At 51.5% G+C, this 21,153-nt stretch overlaps 8 protein-coding genes across 8 annotated transcripts; 4 read left to right on the plus strand and 4 right to left on the minus strand.

The window, feature by feature from the left end:
• Positions 1 to 2,693: 2,693 nt before the first annotated feature.
• Positions 2,694 to 3,512, plus strand: BU26DRAFT_558928 (uncharacterized protein; the record flags this gene model as incomplete). Its single annotated transcript, XM_033832622.1, has 1 exon — positions 2,694 to 3,512. The coding sequence occupies one exon, from the start codon at positions 2,694 to 2,696 to the stop codon at positions 3,510 to 3,512; it is 819 nt and encodes a 272-aa protein (XP_033689221.1).
• Positions 3,513 to 4,575: 1,063 nt separating this feature from the next.
• Positions 4,576 to 6,280, plus strand: BU26DRAFT_135040 (uncharacterized protein). Its single transcript, XM_033819730.1, has one exon. It carries the CDS (start codon positions 4,587 to 4,589, stop codon positions 5,892 to 5,894), a length of 1,308 nt encoding a protein of 435 aa, XP_033689222.1. The 5' UTR covers positions 4,576 to 4,586; the 3' UTR covers positions 5,895 to 6,280.
• A 442-nt stretch (positions 6,281 to 6,722) lies between these two features.
• BU26DRAFT_135046 (uncharacterized protein) lies at positions 6,723 to 7,191 on the minus strand. The gene has a single exon (XM_033819731.1). It carries the CDS (start codon positions 7,085 to 7,087, stop codon positions 6,839 to 6,841), a length of 249 nt encoding a protein of 82 aa, XP_033689223.1. The 5' UTR covers positions 7,088 to 7,191; the 3' UTR covers positions 6,723 to 6,838.
• Positions 7,192 to 8,975: 1,784 nt separating this feature from the next.
• On the plus strand, positions 8,976 to 10,097 carry BU26DRAFT_558930 (uncharacterized protein; the record flags this gene model as incomplete). Its single annotated transcript, XM_033832623.1, has 1 exon — positions 8,976 to 10,097. One exon carries the CDS (start codon positions 8,976 to 8,978, stop codon positions 10,095 to 10,097), a length of 1,122 nt encoding a protein of 373 aa, XP_033689224.1.
• A 4,251-nt stretch (positions 10,098 to 14,348) lies between these two features.
• On the minus strand, positions 14,349 to 14,990 carry BU26DRAFT_500013 (uncharacterized protein; the record flags this gene model as incomplete). The annotated part of the gene is made up of 2 exons (XM_033826457.1): positions 14,349 to 14,471; positions 14,805 to 14,990. 2 exons carry the CDS (start codon positions 14,988 to 14,990, stop codon positions 14,349 to 14,351), a joined length of 309 nt encoding a protein of 102 aa, XP_033689225.1.
• A 1,000-nt stretch (positions 14,991 to 15,990) lies between these two features.
• Positions 15,991 to 17,057, plus strand: BU26DRAFT_500014 (uncharacterized protein; the record flags this gene model as incomplete). The annotated part of the gene is made up of 3 exons (XM_033826458.1): positions 15,991 to 16,167; positions 16,338 to 16,481; positions 16,608 to 17,057. The coding sequence occupies 3 exons, from the start codon at positions 15,991 to 15,993 to the stop codon at positions 17,055 to 17,057; spliced, it is 771 nt and encodes a 256-aa protein (XP_033689226.1).
• A 1,644-nt stretch (positions 17,058 to 18,701) lies between these two features.
• On the minus strand, positions 18,702 to 19,603 carry BU26DRAFT_135063 (uncharacterized protein). Its single transcript, XM_033819732.1, has one exon. The coding sequence runs from the start codon at positions 19,488 to 19,490 to the stop codon at positions 19,041 to 19,043; it is 450 nt and encodes a 149-aa protein (XP_033689227.1). The 5' UTR covers positions 19,491 to 19,603; the 3' UTR covers positions 18,702 to 19,040.
• Positions 19,604 to 20,043: 440 nt separating this feature from the next.
• On the minus strand, positions 20,044 to 21,126 carry BU26DRAFT_558934 (uncharacterized protein; the record flags this gene model as incomplete). The annotated part of the gene is made up of 1 exon (XM_033832624.1): positions 20,044 to 21,126. One exon carries the CDS (start codon positions 21,124 to 21,126, stop codon positions 20,044 to 20,046), a length of 1,083 nt encoding a protein of 360 aa, XP_033689228.1.
• Positions 21,127 to 21,153: the final 27 nt, after the last annotated feature.

A 21,153-nucleotide genomic window follows, 5' to 3' on the forward strand; every position in this document is an offset into this window, starting at 1 on the left:
AGTTTTTATTCTATAAAAAAACTTATATACTAAGTAATCTAGTAAGAAACTTAACTACCTATAAATTAGGCTCTTTAAAATTAATAAATAACTTAAACCTATTAACTTTAGGCTAAAACTACTACTAATAATATAAATACACTCTATATTCTATAAATTTAAACTTAAGCTAGTACCTAATAACGTACTACTTAATAAATAAACTAAGGTAGAGCTAGACTAGAACTTTAAAGTTAAAAGAATACTAGATAAAAAGCGTATATAAGGTTAGTAGAAGTACTAAGTCTAATAGAAAGAATATCTACTAGAAGAAGATACTTAGAAACCTCTAGAAAACCTTAGAAACTACTCTAAGAAACTTAAGAAGTTTTACTAGTACTACTACTAATACCTAGAGACTAGAGACTAGAATTTTCTAGATAACTCTAGTTAAAGAACTAAAGAGAATTAGTAGAAGAATTAGAGAGTTATAATAGTATAGTAGGCTAGATCTTCTATTTAAAATACTCTAACTTCTTAATATTAGCTAGGTTCTTAGATAAAAGAGTAGTATAATAATATTAGACTAGAGATAGCTACTTATAAAAGCGTTTTTTATAGGTAGTAACTACTTTACAAGACTTAAGAAGGGCTATCTCTTAAACGCGTAAGTGTTCTACCTTAAGACTCGCCTTAGACTACTAGAATTAGAGCTCTAACTCTAGCTAATCTAGCTTCTCTAGCTTCTTCTAGTCTAATACCTTATTATAAGAATAACTCTTCGCGATATACTTAGAGTAATAACTTAATAAAGGCTTAACTATATAATAGAGGTTATAGAAATAATAAGATTTATAGAGATTAAAAGATATATCTACTCTAGAGAATAGTACTAGATTTATATAATAATAGTAGCGTACTATTAAAGATTTAGCACGCTATAGTAGTATTAGAGAAAGAAAGAAGTAGAGAAGTCTATAATAAGATAGAGTTATTATACTCTTATACCTAGAAAAAAAACGTATTACTAAAGCTAGGCGTAGGTAAGAGAAGTATATAGAATATAGTTTTAGAATAAAATCTTAGAGAGAAGAAGTAAGTATTATAATTACAAATTATAATAGAGCTAGTAAAGTAAATAACTAAAGAAAGTAGAGAGCTAAGTCTAAATACGTAATAAGAGGTTATAAGAAATTACGTAGAATTATAGAATAGATTAGAACTATATAACGTAATTAGAGTAATTAGAGTATAATCTAGCGCTTAGCGTCTAATCTATCTAATCTACTCTAGAAAATAGAGTATATTTAAGAATAAAGAAGCTTACTCTTTATAGCTTCTTATAGTTATTACTTACTTATTAAATTATTATTATAACTTATAATTTATAGTATATTATCTCTACCTTTTTATTACTAAATAATTTCTACCTAAAGTATACCTCTTGCACTCTCTTATAAAAGTAAGCCTCGGTCTTAGCTAGAAGAATAGCTTATAATAGTAAGCTAGAGTATAATATATAAACGTGCTAGATAGTTAAAGATAATATAAATAAGTTAGATAGCTTATCTAGATTTATCTTAAGTAGCTTAGAGTTAGAGTAATCTAACTAAGATAGCGGCTTTTTAGTAGGAGCTTAGTATTTTTAGGAGATTCCCTTGTGTAGGGGGTTCGCTTGTAAAGTACGTTAAGGCTTCTATTAGAACTTTAGCATAATGGGCAACGAGTAGTTCGATTAGGGACGTTTCGATTAGGATTGCCGGGCAATTGATGGTGGTTTAGCTTTGGAGAGGGGAACGGAGGAGAAGTAAAGTTTAAAGGTGTCAACATGCCTAAACCAAGGACCCTCTGGCCTCTCTTGCGGCTGGATCGTACGACGCGAACCGAAACGCCATCAGATCAGCGGGGATCGTAGGCTTTCAGCATATGGAGGACATTTCGATCTCCACGCTGGCAATTGGAAGGACACAAACCCAGTTGTTCGTGGGTCGTTGCTTGTGGTCAGATGCCCTGGGAACGGCGCCTGGAGCGGAAAGGAAGGCCTGCATGGGGTTTGCGAGAGCGCATCCCAAGGTTATCGTGCTTCCGCCATCTTCATCCAATACGAGTAGATCATTGCGATGCTGGGAGAAAGGTTGTGTAGCAAGGCCCCCAAAGGAACCGGACTTCTGCCACCCCTTACTATCGCAGAGGTGTTCGATATGAGAATCTGAAGCCATTCTTCCACGAAACCCTTCCTGATTGCCGTGCATGCTCCTGCACCAGTGTACACTTTGCGGCATATTCAGAGATCTGAATCCTGAGGATTTCATTCATCACGCATCTGAATGCCCACATACACGCATTCTCATGTCTCTCCCAGCCCGCCGAAGGATCCCACCTCCCGATCCTCCGACCGCGCCTCTGTAGAATCCGCACCTTGTCCCCGAGTGTGTGCACCATCCTTCTGCCCCCACATTCGGCGCTTCCTTAGGCGATGTTCGGGTTCGTGGGGGTGAGGTGGGGCTGGCCAGGGAGGAATCGAGGGGCTATCATGAAGGATGGGCAGAGTGCGGCTGAAATAAAATTGGGAGGACGAGTTAGCAAGCATCTGACGAAATTGGACTGCACGGCGTACCTGGAGAGGTCAGACATAACCGCATATTGTCGTGGTCGACCGTGGAGTCTTTGATGTGAGGTGGGGTGTGGCGCGAGCCGCGCTAGCTGCATCTGGAATGCTCGGTCCGTGTTACGCCGACACCGAAACATCACGCCCAAAAAAATCCACAAAATCCACCGAGTCCACGACACGCCTTACCCTCAACGTCGACGTGCGCCCCGTCCGCACCGCTGCCTCCCCCGCCGACCTCGTCACGTTCTACGCAAGCACCGAAGACCTCTACGTTAAAGAAGAGAAGCCCTCCGCCGCCCACTGCGGCAACCCGACGCTCCTTACACGACCTGCTCAACTACATCCGCTCCGCCTCGCAGCCGCACTCCGTAAAATGAGCCGAAACATTGGGAGTGAGACTGGGGAGGCGCATTTTGCGCCGCGAGACTGGCGCGAGGAGCTCGAGGAGTGGTACCAAAACTGCTTGGCTATCCTCCAGCAGCAGCAGGAGGAGCAGGAGGAGCAGCAGCAGGAGCTACCGCAGGTCCAGGAGGACGATGATGATGATGGTGATGATGATGGAGGATTCCGCCTCCCCTCCTCGCCAGCCGATGATGGAAGAATCCGGCTTCCCTCCTCAGCGCGCCTCCCGTCCTCGCCATCCGCGCCCCGCCCATCCTCGCCGCTGCAGCGGCATGAAACGCGCCGGCGCGCTGCACGAGCGCCGACGCCACCGCCGCCCCCGCCCCCGCCGCCGAAGAAGAAGCTGAACTCCTGGCAGAAGAAGAAGCCCAGGCCAGAGAATAAGAGGATCACCCGGGCGGAGGTTCGTCGGGGCGAAGTGGAGCTCAAGCTCCACGAGAAGCGTCGGCTGCAGATAGCGGAGGCGCGGAAGGCGGCTGCGGAGAAGAAGGCTGCGGAGAGGATGAGACGCCGCCGCTAAAGCTCCCGCTCCCCAACCTTACGCCACTCCATCATCACGGGCAGAGCCTCCGCGCCGCCGCCTTCAACAAAGCAGACATCAAAGGCCAGATATGAGCCGAGCCACGACGATTCCGATACGACATGTTCTCTCCCAGTATCTCTTTCTCCCTTGGACAGCGCCTGTTCCTCTAATTTTCCTTGCGATACGCTGCGCCATTTTCCTACGTTACCAACAGCATTTGCGTCCGCCTGGGGCCGGAAATATGGGCATAGAATCGGCGTTCACGGGTTTCATTTTACTGCGACCATGGGCCGGTGCGCCTGATAGGCTGGGTTTCTACGCAATAATTCACGAGTTCCATGAGTCTTCCTCACTGTGCCATGTTCGTGATGTGACTACATTTCAAAAAGCGAGTCTTGGCAACGTCAAACCCCGCCGCCAACTCTGCAGCACCACAACTGGCGTCACACTTCACAATAATTCATGCACGTTCGTCTGACGGTAATCTGCGATCCAAATTATATTTCGCGATAATGCATGGCCAAATTGACGACGTGGTGGCATTTTTTGGGTGGGTGGAGGTTTCTGGTGGGTGGTGTGGGCGACGCGTCTCGCTTACACGAAACCAAACTTTCGACGCGGGGCCGTCGCACGTCGCGTGACCGGCCGCACCACCTTTACGCAGCAAACTCCGGGCTGCACACAAAAAAAAGAAAAAGAAAACTTTTCCTTCAATACACACTAGAGGTGGGCACGATTTGTCGCGGGGGATAGGCATGGCGCGGTTGGAGGAATGGCGTGAGTGCGAGAACGGCGTCGAGGCTGTGGGTGCGAGAACGGAATGGCGGAATGATGGCGATGAACCTCGGTCAGCGGCTGGCGGGTTTCTGAATACGGAACGGCGATAGAATGGCTTTCGAGGGGAGCACGTGGGGAGGTGTGCCTGAAAATACGAGGCTGGGCGCGCGTTCGCGGAATGACCTCGGGTGAATTCTTGGTGTTCCAATGGTGGCAGGGTTAGGCGATTAGTCAGCCTCGCCGCGCGAACTCAAACCCAACCTCACGTCAACCCCATCACCCACGCACGATGATATGCCACACCCGCTACCCTCCATCTCAATGAGTCCCGCTCCTAGGCCCACGACTACAACCCCACCGCGTAGCTCCCGCCGCACCGTCACGCCGCCAAATCCGGCAACACCACGTCTTCCCCTCTCGCCCCCGCGTAGCGCAGCGCCCTCCTCTCCACGCAAGTTCAAATCAAAGACGCGCAACGCCCTCCTATTCGTACGAAGCCTATACAACGGGCGTCGGCAGCTGCAGTGCATTCGGCGCTTTCGGCTCTCGCCAGACCAGTTCGCTTTGCTGCAGGATGCTATCTTTGGTGACCTGCGCCTCGGCAACTGGGCGAGGGACAAGCTTCGCTGGTCATACAACTCATACACGGAGGATCTTGTGTTTCGAATGGCGAGCCCACTCCACGAAGCATTCGTGGAAGGGTTGAGAGCGCTGCTGCAGCGGAAGATAGCCGATTTGCGCCAGGACAATGCCACATCCGACGGGGCACGGAAGTCGCTGGACGCCATCAGCTCTGGCGGCAGTCCTGTCATAGGTCTCGGCATGCAGGACACTATCATTCAAAGGGCACCCGACATCTCCTTTTTGCACCAGGGCGCCCGCGGCGGCCGCCCTCCATTCGTGTCGGAGATAGCGGTTTCGCAGGACGGCAAGGCTGCATTCCCAGCAATTGCCGAGCAGTACCTGCTCGCCACGAGAGGCAAGATCCGGACTTTTCTGGGAGTGGACATTGAATACCGCGATACGCAAGCCCGCTGGGATACGAGCCTGCCGCCGCGCTGGGCGACGTACTACGTATGTCGCTTCGAGACTCAGAGAGGCGCCGATGCGAACGGTGATCCCGTCGACATTGGCGTGGCTGTTGCTAGTCATGAGGGGACCAAGTTTCACGACAAGACGGGCGTCGTCTCTGCCTCCTCGACCATATCCTTCTCTCTGTGCGACTTCTGCCCCAGACGGAGAAGTGACGCAACGGCAACGCACCCCACCATCGATATCACCCACCAGGAACTTGCCGATGTGCTCGCCTCAGCTGAGGCTGCTCAGAGGGCCCGCGATACTCTTCCCGCCGCTGCTACCGCCCATACCGATGCCGACGATGATTTGCCGAGCCCTGCCGCTGTCCAGTACAGGTTCACCAAGCGTGCCGCCTCGAAGGAGCTTGACGAGGATACCGAAGAGGACACGACGGTCGCGGATGACGAGTTCAGTTCGTTCGAGGCGAATCCCCAGGTCAAGAAGCCTGCACTTGAGCCTAGAGAGAGCCTTCCGCGGAGAGTGAAAAAGAAAACCTCGCAACGCCGAGGACGACTTATAGACTGAGGACATGGTCGAAGTTCGGCGTTGGGATGCTTGGAGGAGGGAACCACCTGACGCTCTTCACATTCGGCTCCGGGCTCGACATCTGCCGGTACTTCACTCTCCAGTAAGGGAGTGGAGGAATAATTCCCTTAGATGGGCCTCATCTCGAAGCACTTATCTGTTACCTATTGGCGCAATAGCTTCAGTTGCTGTAGGGTTCCTAGGCCGGCGCTCTGCAGGACACGGAATGCCTCCGAAGCACCGGCATGCTCAGATCGCACCGCACTGGATAGTAATGGCTCGACTATTCCGATCTAAGCCGGATCGTCACCACAAGCCATCTACCATCCGCTCCTCGACGATTCCTTGCCAGTCAAAGCTCAAAGCTGGAGACGCTCGTTATCTAGCACGAGAAGAACCCGCCATTCGGGCAGGTTCTCCACCTCGTCTGACCTAAGCTAGCAGTGTGGTTAGGTTTGGCTCTCACACTTCCACAATCACGACGGTGATGAGTAGATTCCAGCCGTAAGGATACAACTCCGCACCGACGAGATCCTGGCGAAGCATTTCTCCACGCTCCAGAGCTCCCACGCAATCGAGCCAGCCTGCGCAGTACTCATGCTTGCATAGTGGCGAAGTCTTCTACACCTTCGGTGTATCGACCCACTGATGCCTGTTCCTGGACTTCTAAGTCGCAGTTGATTCGGTGGACGTTCACCCATTTGGTCAAACATGCCGGAGTGGTATCTGCGTTTTCGAACCCAGCTGCTCTCTTTGCTGGATATGGGCTCACCTAGTAGAGCGCTGCGATAAGACTTGTTTCTAGAATAACTGACCTCAGAGCCGGGATTCGATTAAGAGCTGCGTGACGGCGATCTTCCGAATGATTCAGGCGGCTGCTAAGTCTTCCAAAGGCGAGCTCGTCTATCCGTCCTCCATATTAGAGATGAGAGGCTCAAGGATTACTACCAGATTCGTCCATGCCACTTTATCAACGCACGACGCAAGTATATCCAAACAAACATAGCCACCCCTAATAGTGAATAGGCCAGAATGGAGAAGTGGTGGATTAATGGAACAGAATTACGGACGAAGAAGCTACATATATGATCCACATAGTCCTGTGAGAATACGAGTCCTGGGGCTACATCTGGCAACGAATCCATATCACCTGGACTGAGCTTCTTCGATCCACACCATGAGCGTGTGTTCATGGTGCTTGAAAAAAGCGGCTACGGATAGCTCTGGAAAGCGAACGGCGCCATACCGTGATCATACGGAATTTGTTGCTAGATATTGTGTTACTCGTTCACGTAACTATTTTCCTTCCTTATATATATATATATATAGAGAGAGCTACTTCCTCTGTGTCTCTATCTATTAACTCATGCCTTCTTACTTGCCGCCCCTGTGATATAATCATCAGACGGGTTTGGCGGGGTTCGGGAGCGGGGTTCCAGTTTGTCGATTGAAGCGGTGTTTCGTTTCGATGTTGGGAACGAGAAGGAGGACATTCTTGTGGTTGATTTCGCTCAGTCCTAGCTTTGGGGGCTGGGATATGGTAGAACCTGATCCGTAGCTCGCGGCTGTGGTTGCAGGGTTGAAGGTTGATGGAGAGAAGATGTTGGTGATGGGCTGGGAAGTTTGAATTTTGATCCATGGGGTTCCTGGTTGATGTCGAGGATGAGGATGAGGGCGATGTTGGCGGGTTCTGTAGATGACGGGAGTCGTTGAAATTGGGGAAACCTGTAGGGTTGGTACTGGTTGAACCAGGGCTTCTTCATGTGCGTGCATTCTCGACTGTGGGCGTGTATGGACCCCGAATGGATCTATAGTCGTGGTGGAGAACTACGCTCCGAAGGAGACAGTCTGAGAGCAAATCGCCTACATTCTCTGCAGCTTAATAATGTCGTTAGCATGGAGGCAGGTGGGCGCGCCATAAAAAGGTACCATAAGCAAGAAAGGTACTATAAGCAAGATAGGTGCCATAAGTAAGAATAATCCAATCAACCAGTGGATGATTAGGCCCACTGTTAATAGCAAAGCGGAGACGGGACTGACTAATTGCTTTTTCCTGGATGCATACCTTCCTGCTCTAAGAGGAGTCTCCTGCGCGAATAACCGCGCCTCGCCCATCTCAAGGACATTAGAACTGAAGAAACCCTAGGAGTATTGTCGCGCAAGAATTGGTTTATTCCGCTTTTCACGACTGGCGCTTTCCAGCTGCAGCCTTTCTTGCTCGTAGTTTATGGCTCTAAAATATCGCAAAGTCTGGCTAGAAATGGCTTCGGTGTTTTGGAGTTTGCCCCGCCTTATTCACTGTGCTGGAGTTGCTGCAGCTGTCGCAACTCACTACAAAGTACCACGAAGAGCAACCCTGGAATAATTAGGTCTTCTTCGACGTAAGGTCTGGAAGTAAGTGCGTTATTTTGGTTTCTTTTTTTTTTCGCGCAAGGAGAGTGCATAAGGCGTGCGCAGTTCTTCATGCCTGCAATTCAAGAACGCCGAAGATCAGAGATCTCTCGCTCCCTCTTCCACCCGATACTCCCCGCGCCCTCCTGCACCCGCATTTTATATTTTAACAATGCAATCAGCTAGTATGGATCGAGCTCTTTTAAACGCGACTTTAATCATAATTTTCCAATGCGTGGTTGTTGAGTTCGTAGAGTCCGTCTTCTGGTGATTAAAAAATTGCGATCAGCGCCGCGCCTCGGGACCCCGCGCAGCAGCATGCCGCATTTTATATTTTCAACGAAACAAGTAAATACTACAGATGAAGCGCGTTTGAATGCGATTTCAATTATAATTTTCTGATGTGTGGTTGTTGTGTTCGTAGAGTTCGTAGCAATTGCAATTGATAGGGCGCGCCTGTGCGGCGGAGTGCGCTTGCGTGTCACACTTATCAGACGGACGAGAAACCTGTACACATCGATACTCTACTCTACCAGCCGCAAGTACATGTATTCCTCACCTTTAACACGGTGGGAAGAACAACGAGCAGTGCTACTGAGCAGACCCGCGACCCGCCACTTTGACACGCACATCGCCCAGCGCCCATCGCTGTCACCGCGCAACCCTCAACCCTCAACTCTCAGTCCCGTCATGAGCGACACGCCGCCTCCTTCTCCAGGCTCGGCACCCGAAAATCCCTGCCCCTCCGGCCCCTGCGAGCCGTCGTCTCCCCAGTCGGCGCGTGCTCTTTCGCCCATCGTGCGCCTCTTTAACGCCATCGCCAGCGTCCATCAGGGCACATACGCAGCATCCCCGCGCTTCGTCTCGGAGAAGCTCGACGCCGAGCAATACACAGCCCTCCACGCGCGGCTCGCCGAGGACAAGGAGTTGGCCTCGTGGTGGCCGGACAAGTTGCGATTTGACTGGGACGAGACATCGGGCGAATTTGTGGTCCGGATGCCTGGGGTCTTGCATGATACTATTGCTCTGGGCTTGCAGGATGCGGCCTTGGAGCGGGTGCGCGCAGCCGGCCCTTACCCGCCCCACCTGCAGACCTGTGTGGACCGGTTGCACGCGGCCAGCACGAGCGATACAAGGCTCCCACAGCTGGGTCGCAAGGCTAAGAAGAGCCCCGCCGTCTCTATCCGCATCAGAGACCGCCGCTCCCCGACCTTCATAGGCGAGGTGGCTACCTCACAGGACACCACGACCCTCGAAAACAAGGCAGCCCAATACATTGACGATTCCGAGGGCAAGATCAAGACTATCGCCTGCATCAAGGTTGAGCATTGGACCCAAGATGAAGTGGCAGCCAGACTGGCACGGCCGGTGGAAGAGGCGGACGAAGTTGAGGAAGCGGAGCCGGCACCAGCCGTGCGGGAAGCTTGGTACTGCGTTTTCCGTGCAGTTAAAGTCGAGCAGGCCGATGAAATCACACTGACGGTCCATGAGCATGGTTGGACTAAGTTTAGGGACAGCCAGAACCGCACTCTCGATGGCGCCATGAACCTGCAGCTATCGGACTTCCCCCCCACTCACAACCTCGCCGCCGACTCTCCAGACAATCGCGACCTTTCGATCGATCATTCCGAGCTCGTCAGGATTCTGCAGGATGCGGAAGTGGAAGAGGCAAACTCGCTTGTTCCCCAGGATCGGTCACCCAGTCCTCCAGACCGCAAACGTCTTGCCTTCAAGCGGAAGCTCTCAGATGAAGGCTTGCAGGCCCGGGTCGACGCCTTAGCCATGGCAGGCGTACAGAAACGGAGGGCGTAGCCCCGCGGGCCTTCGATCGCGCTCAACGATCTCACTCGGCATACTACGGCGTTTCATGGAATGGTACAAAGCATGGCGTTTTGGATATAGGAGGTGGTGGATATCGCCTGGTTCGGCATGCATTTCATGGGGTTTCGTGTGCATATGGTACAAGAGCACGGCGTTTGCGGGCATGGGAAGCGATAGGCAGGGACGTTCTGGAATCTCCGAGGGCGCATGATCGAGTCTCCGATCTCGCAGCCTCTTCTGCCTTCCTGCTGTGGTTCTGCATTCTCCGAGATTCAATCAAATATATCTATTCAGACTCGACATCCTTTTCTCTCTCTACGCTATTATCCTCTCTACTCTCTTCTTTTCAGAGCTCCCTCTATTCGCCTAGCCATCGTATTCCCAACCAGGACTAGCATCGTCGTGCCTCGAAAGAGCTGGGAGCAGTGAACTGGCTTTGGATACCGCGAAACGAGTATGTTACGCCACGCCTGGTTCCATTAATAATGGATGAGAAGCGGGAGTGATGCATCCTGTTGCTATGGACATTGCAACTCTCCACCGACTTCTTGTACAGCCTTTTCGATGACCTTTTCGATGACCCCCTCGACGATCTCTTCAACGTTCTCTTCGACATCTCTTCAACAACCCCTTCTGTAAATCAGTCACCATGGTGGCACACTAGCTCTCCTCTGGCCTCTAGTGCAGCCATTCAGCGGCGTTACTTTTAGGAGCCTGATTGCGACGCCCCATCCATGCCATCTCATTCGAAACCAACCCTTTCCGAAGTGCTGCTATTTCGAGTCATTCCACCTCTTCTCAACAGCTCAACACTAAGGTCTATTAGTACTGCAAATGCGACACACTTTCCTGCAGTCAGGATCCGGTGAGCAGATATTTCCCCTTCCATATCTCTCCCTGCGGCCGTTTTCGCAATCGACGAAACTCGGGACGATGCTTCCAAGCTTCAAGGTTTCCATGTCGGCAACAAAAAAGCCTGATCACAGATGGAAAGCTCGCGATTGGGATACGACTGAAAAGCGGGACGAACAGCAGGGGTGAGGATGAGCCAATCGGAGATACGAAAGCTCCGCATGAAGTTTGGAACGTGCTATTTTTCGCTACCAGCTAGCCAGCACAGTACTACTACTCCCCCACCTCCTCTGCTCAGACGCATTCAAGCACGCGATCTTCCGGCTCAAATCCTTGAGGGTGACTGGTTCCGATAATAATGGATCCGAGATCGTGACAGATTCCAATGGATTCCCTGTCGTGATGCTCTAGTCGCAACTGGTTATGCAGATCTAGAGAAGATATAGAGATGCTGGCGCCAGACGTTACGAATAAGGCTCGAAGTGACGTGAAGTTCACAGCAACGTATTGATAAGTGCTTCACCGATAAGCTTCGGCCTGATTCATTCCCCAACACGCGCGAATATCCCGTCCAGGCTGCCTAGCAGGTGGTAGGTGGTAGGTTAAATAGCTACAACTATTGTCTGAATCGGCGTTGCTATCATTTCACGTTATATACATATTCACCTCCACTGGCTGCGCCATCTGGCTCCCTCGCACTTCTCGTCGGAACGCCGCTTCTCAAACAGGATCAGCTGCGCAAAGCGTCTCCTCGCTGGTCTTGTTGGCTACTACTGTACCATGGTTTCCATCGTACCTGCGGCTTGTCACGGAGTGCCTCGAGAACGATGGCTGCTGGGCGATTCGTCGTTTGGCTGGACCGATTAAACGGAGGATTCCTTACGACGTTACCTCTGGGATTGGCCTAGATTACTTCTAATGTCCGCGTCTTTTCACAGAAAGATGTTCATGTTCTGACGGCCTGAACTCTTGCTAGGCTACGAGCGTCGACTGGAGCAGTGCGCATGAACAAGTACACAATCCCTTCGTGGATGGCTAAGGTAAGGTTATATTATCTCCTAGCATGCGGATTTTACGTCTCACTTATGTATACGACCTCTACTGTCCAGACCCACTTAGCTGAAGGTTGTTGCGCCCGCCCTCTTTAGAGTTATATTCTGAAATTACCTAACATTGCTCCCTCTCCTTAGTTGTACTTTTGGCTAAGGAAGAGCGCCGTCGGTGTGGATCGACCGCGGAGAATGCTGCCTCACTCTATTACTACTACGAGCTCTCCCGCTGTACTGCCTTCTTCCTCCTACCGTTCCCTTCTTCCTACCATCCCCTACTTCCTACCCAACACCACCATCTCATCCATTTCACATCAGGGAATCATCACACCTGAGTGAGAAGGACGAATCACTCCAGGGCGCATCCGGCGGCTCAGGAGCCCCATTCCACAGCACCACGTCAACTCATCATCGTCCCCATGCCTTGCTAAACCCCGGAGCGCTAACTAGAAACCCCTTGTCAGCCTTCCTATGAACCGTGAGGTGGGCTTACTCTCATCCTCCTTCACTTCGCTGGGTGCTAACTCGCTGGGTCAAGGACAAGGCACCCCTTATGTCTTCATCAACGGGTTTGTCGACAACACTTAATACTTCAAGCTCGAGCAAGGCCACGAACAACTTCCTTCTTTATACAGTGCTCCTCGTAACTGCACTATAACCTATCGCTGACACTGCTAGGCCATTGAACAAACCCTAACGATGCCCTGCATAATGCCTTCGAGGATGGGGAAGCCCACAATACGAGGGTCAAGTCGCCCATCCCCATATACGCGCCGTCCAGCAGCAGTTGGAGTTTTCTGTTCATGAGCCATGTTGATCGATCTCCCAGGAATCGGATGAATACGGCGCGAAAGCGCGAAATGAGTGGCAACTTCGACTACACTTACCTAAACCCGGTTTTCCTCAGTTCGTACGGATATAAATGCAAAGTTTAGATTCATGTCTGCTATCCCGGTGAAGCCGCAGGTGGGGCGTTTTAGTTAATTAATAGCAAATTCTCCACACAGACGAGACCTCCGTACTTGTTAAACACCTTGGACCCGGCTGGCACACCTATATTCTGCCACTTTTGTGCCATCACGGTTGGTCTCGAGCCTCTTCTCAAACTTCTCGGAGCCCCTCAGCCTAGGAGATTTGAGCTGCCCACTAGAACGTGATCATGATATTTAACACGCATGACTCGACAATCAGTATCTGATGCCAATATAGAGCATACCATGCAGGTGGGGATGCGCTACAGGGTTTGCGGAAACGAGAAATAGAATCTACAAATCCACAACGCTAATCCCGGATGGATTGGGTACTTTCAGGAGTAATCCCGCATGTTCATGGGTCCAAGCGGCCCGTGGGCTGAGAGATTCGACTTATTAAAATACTGGCCAGTCACCGCCCAGGGGCATCACCCAGCCCGCCAAGAGGCTGTTTGGTCCGCTCTCAACGTACGGACGAAGTAAATGTTGCGCTCGCACCCTTTTCTCGGCGTAAGGCCTTTGCCGTGGTGGGTTACATCGAGACGAGATAAGACTTCCACGTTGCATTATGCACCAATTCGTTTAGAACCCACCGTTCCACCAGCCTCAACTTTCGCCATTCCTATGCCGTTACCCCTATTAACAGTAAAAACCAGAAGTAGTAATAGAGGATTTATGTCCCGATGCACGAGACAAGAACCGCGACTAGAGAACAGGATCGTTTAACTATTTGTAGGTTAAAGGATCGAGGGAAACGGCATTTAGTGGAACCCGTAGGGAGTAAAAGTAGGAAGTAGGGCGGAGAGGAGACAGAAGACGTGATTCCGCTCCTTAGAATTGTGCTCGAGCGGTAGGACGGTGATCTAGATTGCTAATCAGGGCGCAAAGCTCTGGCAATCGTGAATTTCGTACATAGGCCTGCATGGATGATTACAGGAGAGATACTTGCATAGATTGCCCTGATCACCCGGCATAGGAGATTGCACGGGAGGCCGCGAGGCTGCACGTAGCTGTATGCTGTGGCCGGGTCGACTCATATTACTTACTTCCTTGGATAAGTATAAGTGTCAATGCGGCCGGAGACTACTATTTCCTTCTCGAGAAGCACGACAGACTTTTTCTTTCCTAGGCATGCCGATATGTGTAACTACTTTTTACCGTGTGCCACAGAGTCCCCCCAACCCAAGGCCCCAATCCACTGCAACCCCCCCTGCCCGCAGAGATCGGATGGCGCCCCCCCAGAGAGCCGCGCCCAAGATCGCACATCCGGACTTCCTCCACTCTACATCGTTGCCCAAGCTCCATGACAAGCTCGACGCCAGATTAGGAGTCGGACATCGTACATAGACTTCATCACAATATGCGCAGTCCTACCTCATCTTGGTTGGAGCTGCAGAGCGATCGTTGGCCATATCCTTTAGTATCTTCGACACCTCCATCGTATTAGACGACTGCGATTGCAATTTCCATTCCACATGTCGGCACCCTCGCATCTAGGATATAAAGCAATATCAGCAAATGGGCAAGTACGGAGCCGTGAGTTGATTGATAGAACTATCTGGCAATAGGTAACCTGCAGAGCAAGCACTAGAAAGCCAGAGTATCATACATCTATCACGAGTGACAGATATTTCTTTTCCATGTCTAGCTACATATACGCTCGTTCTCCAACCCTAGGATATTATTTGAATCCTTCTTCGGAGAAACAAACCCAAGAAAGCGACCTAGTCCGCAGCCCTTCGTAGTCCTCCTAGCCACTACACCCTAGCGCGGATTTATGCATCCTTGCCACGCAGCCTATTAAGAAAAGCTTCTTGCTCCCTTACTATCTTCCTATGCTCCCTAGCTCTTTTCGCCATCTCCTTCGCTGCTTGACGTAGCTCTGACTCTTTGGTGCGCTCTGACTCTTTGGTGCGCTCTGACTCTTTGGTGCGCTCTGACTCTTTGGTGCGCTCTGACTCTTTGGTGCGCTCTGACTCTTTGGTGCGCTCTGACTCTACAAGCTGCCTCATGGCAGCGACATGCTGCTCTCGAATCTTTTGCCGGTTCGCGCGGATCTCCTCCGTGTGCCTCTGCACGCCCCGAGCTGCCTCTGCGATGTCGTGAATGGTCGCCTGGATCCTTAGCAATTGAGTAATCTCCCGCTTCGACTCACGAGAGACTGCACTGTATTCGTCCGCTGTAATATTCTGCAACCGTCAAATCATGTTAGCCGCGCTCTAACTCTTAGCGATAGCCGAGCGGTAGTTCGCCTTGTAGGCCTCTAACTGCTGCCTGCTAGCCTGAGCCTCTTCGTCCGCGTGATTAGCGCGCGCTTGCAGCTCTGCTTCCTAACGCTTTGCCTCGCCTAAGAGTTTCTTGAACATAGTCTGCATGCGATTAATAGCCCGCGCTATGTTCGACAGCAATGCAATCCGCTCCCCCTTGGTTTTGTAGCTTGCCGCGGCGTCTGTAAACCTAACTGGCTCAGACGATTCGGAGGCACCGAAGGTTTCGAGATGCTCTTGAATCTAATCGGTTGGTGTGTCAGACGCTGGATGCCGTTTCTCTATATACCTGCGCAAGACCAATCGCCATACGAATGCGTCGATCGAGAAGGTATACAGATCGATGTTAGCAGCGAGGAGAAGCGTGTTTACAATGGTAAACACTCCACAATCTTGGGTCCCTACTTGCTGAGATGGCGAACGATCTTCGGCGAGTAGTGTTCAGACGAGGCGCCCCAGCATATTGGGACCAATGTTGGGCTGCAGACTCTGGGCAATGCGCTCGGCGATCTTCGAGTAGGTGCTCGAAAACTGCGATATCTTCGACATGGAATCCAAGATGGTATATTGCATATTGCCGGAATCAAAGCTGATAGTGATCCAATGTTCACCGTGACCGAAGGGTGAGATGACACGCTTCGCCTGCTGCCAATCTGAGGGGGGTCGAGGTGAGAATTCGTCGTTGTAAGGAGGCAGTTCCCAGATCCTGCTGCTTCGTGGGACCAGGTCGCTTAGCACGGAAAATATGCACACGCCCTCCAGCCGCTTCCCAGGTGCAAGGCAACCAACAGGGCCAAGAAAAGGGTTCGATGTGGTAGAAGGTTTCGGTGTAGTAGAAGAGTTTGACGTAGTAGAGGGGTTGGACCCGGTCGCATGGGTTGACCTGGCAGAAGGATTCGACGCGGCAGAAGAGTTTGATGTGGTAGGTCATTCACCGCCTCCAGGCTTCCGCCGCCCAAAACCAAACACAATGTTCGTCATCTCTCTCTCTCTCTCTCCCTCAACATCCAAACACGCACGGCGGAGTCACGATGGTGCAACACCAATTGAATCATACCCAAACCCCAAGGGGCGACATCGACACAACTAAAGCTCATCGAGAGGCGATACAGTCCCCGCCGCTGCGGCTACATCAACAGCACGAAGAGCGCGGATTGTACGAAGAACCGCCATGTCTCATACCGAGGCCCCCGCGGCCCCTACATCTCGGCCCCCGTTGGATCGCACGAAGAGACGGTACGACTAATGCATCCGCCGCACCACACTCTGCCATATAGCCCATACGAAAAGACGGCGCGGATGCCACTAAGATCACCTACATGCCAGCAATCCCACCGCCCGTTCTATGGATCCTATAACTAGATGCGGCTGTACGCCAACGGGGGTCCCCAAGCATCCAGATCCCATTCCAAGCCTGACGATGGCTATGGCTCGTATAATGACCTCTACGCCGTGCCGAAACCTCAAGCCGGACATCCAAATATCCCGGCTCTCGGGTACAATCAGCAGGACCAGAATGCTCTTGATCCCTTCTGCACCCCATTGAACGAGCGATTCCGCGGGCGCCCGCAGAACATCCTTCCAGCGGCTCCACCTGTCCCGCTTCAAGGAGTCCTTGTGATGTGGCTTCGTCAAAGGGTAGACAAGCCTGGCTATTACTACAAGATCGGCAACGGACTGGCGGACTCAGAGGAGCGTGCATCATCATCGCCTGAGGAGGATGGGTTGTACTTCTTCGATGGGCGGGAGATGGTGAGGGTGGATGAGAAGCCAGATTGGGCTTGCAAGAAACGGCGACAACTGGCGGGATAGGGGGCGTAGGCAGCGCACCAGCAGCTTGATAGCAGTGGCCTCCCCATTTCGACTTTGCCAATCATTCTTGTGAGCTGGCTTTGCGATCTTCCCGTTGGTCTCTTAGCAGTGTTTGGTATGGTCTTGAATTTGGGAAAATACCGGTTGAGGGTTCCGGTGGCGAGAAGGTTTGAGGAATGAGATGGTGTCCGATCTACGCACGCCCTTGGAAATGCGCGTGCACAAGAAACGGTGGTCGGAAGCGAGTTGTTTCTCGTGCATCTATGTCTGATACATCCCAATCAATCTTGCGGCAAATGCCAGATTCTAGAACGTGTGTGCTTCGCCTCGTATGGCCGCGACCGGGGGGTTCAGTGCCGTGACGTGTGTCTCAGTCCAAAGTGAATCAGCTATCAAGTAGACACTCCTAGGTATGTCTTAGCTCAGATCGTTTTGGTGGAGCGAGTATACAATGCGGTCCACTGGTGGCCTTGTGGAGGGTGCGAGGTTAACAATGTCTTTCAAGGCACTGGCATGAAGAGGGATATAAAGGGTGCGAGGTTAACAATGTCTTTAAAGACACTGGCACGGAGAGGGATATAAAGGGATACACCATTGCCTTCCCATCTTCCCACCCATCAACCTTGACCACAGTCATCTACCCACTAGTCGCGTCATCAGATTATACGGCCCCAACGCCCGTTTCCCAAGCGCAATCAGTCCTTCGATCCTCTTCGATCCAGCTCCGCCTCATACCACCATGGCGTCGTTTGAGGCCCTTCACCACATCCTCCTCGCCCTGGTCCGCTGCTTCAATCTCGACCCTATTCGATACTTCCTCCTCGTCACCATCCCCTTTCTCAAGTTTGGCCTCCGCAACACCCCCTTCGCGTACTTGGCTAGCTTCGCCGGTTTAGGTCTGGCTGAGCTAATGCTTGCATTTGTTCCCTCCAACTTGGCTGTAGAGTGGCTCGTCCATGTCACGATGCAGCTGCTCGGCAATGCCGTCCTTCGTGGACGCGAATCGTAAGTAGCTAGCTTAGCAACGCTACAGACGCTATAGTAAGCTAGAGTATAACGCGCAAACGTGCTAGGTAGTTAAAGACAATATAGATAAGTTAGATAGCTTATCTAGATTTATCTTAAGCAGCTTAGAGTTAGAGCAATCTAAATAAGATAGTAGCATTTAGTAGGGGTTCGGTGGTGTGGGGGGTTTGTGGTAAAGTACGTTATAGTATAAGTTATTCTCTAGGTGCTTTAGAATACTTTTTAGCTGCCTTCTATCTAGATTCTTATAGTTAATACCGCATCTACGAAACTTCTAATTAACCTGCAATGTGAGAAACTCCCTCCATTGCGGATCTTATGCTTTACCTTGACGCAGCGCGACGAGTCAGAATGCCGAAGTGTGACGAGCCTCTTGAACCCCTTTGGGACCTTGCGTTGTCGATGCAACCAAACAAGTACTTAGAGGCTTAGCAGAGGTTCGTAAGTGATATAGTGCGGATATTAAAAGCCATCGAAGGTGCGGATAAGTGGTTGTTGATGCCGGGTGTGGGAAGAAGGGGAGTGGATGCCGAACATCGCGTTATAACGAGGAAGACCTGGTGCAAACGTATGCGGAAGCTGATGACAAGGGCAATGGGTTTCTAGATTTGATCTTCGCCGAGGATGAGATACATGCGACACTTTGAAGAAGGGTTGTATTCTAGAGTTTCAAAGGCTTATGACTAGGCGACTTTGGCGACATTTGTTAAGAATGGTCCACATGTCGACAAATGAATGCGACAATTTCAGTAACCACTAAACGCCTCCTAGATCCTCGCTCTTATCTCCTCTTCAACGACTTTCGTGTCCAGTGTAAAGACCCTCTCTCCCACTTGCTCTTCACCGCAATCGTAACCCCACAAGCCTTTTCAACGCTAATCCTCTCCAGCGCAGCCATCCTCACCCCCTACGAAAGATCCGGGTCTTTCATCCCAGGTTGCGGCTCCCGCTTCTCCTCTATCCTCTCCATATCCTCGCAACTTCTCCACACCTTCTCCATATCTTCATATCTTCCCTCCCATCCTTCAACATAGCATCCTCCTTCAAAGGCCGCCAATCCACCTCTCCATCAGGTCCGCGAAGTCCTCGATCCCGTCCAGCAAACCGCGCGCTAAGAAAGATCGCGATTGAACCGATGCCTTCGAAGCTCTCGGAAATCGCTGGGCTTCTTGATGGCCCATTTGCGCGGTTGACGTGACGAAAGGTGGACAGTGTGGATTGCTTCAGCGTCCTGTTGTGACTGGCCTGCAGTACATCCCTGCCCAAGTTCTTCCTCCGTGCAAGCTGCGGTCCCGCAAGACTATTGTGGAGGAACAATGAAACGCCGTTCCGCAGTGACTGACGTATGAGCTTGGCCAACTCGCACAGGCGCAGTTCTGATCCATGGCTTCCACTGTCGGTGATCATTGTCGCGGAGAATCCACTCGTGTTGCTCACGCTTCGGCCAGACTGCGAGAGGAATGCCGAATAAGTCCGAGAAGGTGACGAAAGTGGTGAGATAGGCGTGATATACTATTGACGACGAAAGCGTTCCTCACAGTACCGTTATTCATGCCAGCTCCGCCTGATTCCTGAATTGTACCGCCGTCTTGAAGGTCAATATTTGGGGGATGTTGTAGACGAAATGGTGAGTCATGTCCGTGATGAAGCGTTCACAGAGCATAGCTTCGGAAGTCCGCCGCAAAGGCGCATGCTGTATAGCCTGTCTGCTGCGAATCATCCTCGTCTTCCGCAGATGCACTGCCGCATTCAGGGTTCTTGAATTCAACAGAGGAAAGACAAAGCTTCAGGCATCCGCGCGGACGAGTGATCGAGTCGTCCAGAAAAATTCCATTGATATCTTGAGCTGCAGTGCCCACTCTGTAGAGCCTCCCATCGATGATGATCCAAATACACCAGATGCCCGCGCTTCTCCTGGCCAATGCCGACTAGACCTATTGTGAACTCATATCCTCGCGATCTAGTCCGGCGCCCCGGGGTCTAGCTTCTGTTTCTTGGTTTCGCTGAGCGTCGGTGAGGGCAGGTGCGGTGGCGGCATGTTGAAAAGGTTGTTGCTGGATTTGGCACTCGGAAGCGAGAGGGTGTCTGACCCACACTTGGTTGGGGAACAGCGCCGTCCTTTTCGTGGCGATTGGCTGCGTTTTCGTGCCTTGTTTGCCTCCAGATCGGGTATTGCGCTCCTGATCTTTTGAAGCCGGGCACCTACGGCGTAGTCGAGTAGGTTGCGCAGCATCTTCCTGATCTTCACAAGTTGTGGGTTCCCGTCATCGTCGATATCGCGCAGGAAGGCTTGGCCGATAATCTTCATGAAGTGTTTGACGTCTCCCTCCTCCTGCCGCCAATGCACCCACAAGTGCACAGTATTCATGTCGCACGTCAAGGAGAAGTGGCTCGTGTCAATCAAAGACGGTTCGTGGCCGGCTGCGGTGAAGAAGTCGTGGAGATAGTTGCTGATGGTAGAGCCATCGCGCGCCGCCTGGAGCATTGCTTCGTTTTGGGTCTTCTTCGAGCTCTTCCATTGGCAGCTAAGGAACGGAAAATGTACGCTCGACGTCAGCGTATTCTTGAGGAAGATCCGTTCTTGCTCGGGCGTTATTGGAGCTTTCGAACCGCATGTCTCCGCCTCGGTCGATGTGATGTAGCCAACGAGCGAATCCGGCCGGGGTTGCGTGAGAAGACCCAGCTCTTTCGCGACCAATTCGGTGGGAGGTGCGGGGAGATAGGTTCGGCTTAGGTTGACTTGTGGCAGGTAGGTAATGAGCGGTATGCCTCCGTCTGCCTCCCCGACGAACAGCAGATGGTCCTTGAGGAGATCAATGCCTGCCTGCTCGCTGCCTGCTCGCGCCCGACCTTGTTTCCTGCCCATGTTCCTGGCCGAAGGCGACGTGTGCTCGCGTGGAGCCTTGATGAGGACGTTGATATACTCGTTGAGAGCGTCGGGAAGAGCGTTTTGAGTATCGACGAAGACGCCGTATGCGCGGAGCCGTTGCTCAGAATCGACGGGGTTGGATTGGCCGGATTCGGATTCGGAGGCGGGCGGCATGGCTGCTTCGCAGGGCGATTGACGGAG

The sequence above is a fragment of the Trematosphaeria pertusa genome (assembly GCF_010094035.1).
Source record: "Trematosphaeria pertusa strain CBS 122368 unplaced genomic scaffold BU26scaffold_2, whole genome shotgun sequence".
Taxonomy (NCBI): Eukaryota; Fungi; Ascomycota; class Dothideomycetes; order Pleosporales; family Trematosphaeriaceae; genus Trematosphaeria; species Trematosphaeria pertusa.

Coding starts and splice junctions, on each gene's coding strand:
- BU26DRAFT_135046 (XM_033819731.1), bottom strand. CDS start 7,087: ATGAACACACGCTCATGGTGTGGATCGAAGAAGCTCAGTCCAGGTGAT.
- BU26DRAFT_135040 (XM_033819730.1), top strand. CDS start 4,587: ATGCCACACCCGCTACCCTCCATCTCAATGAGTCCCGCTCCTAGGCCC.
- BU26DRAFT_135063 (XM_033819732.1), bottom strand. CDS start 19,490: ATGATCACCGACAGTGGAAGCCATGGATCAGAACTGCGCCTGTGCGAG.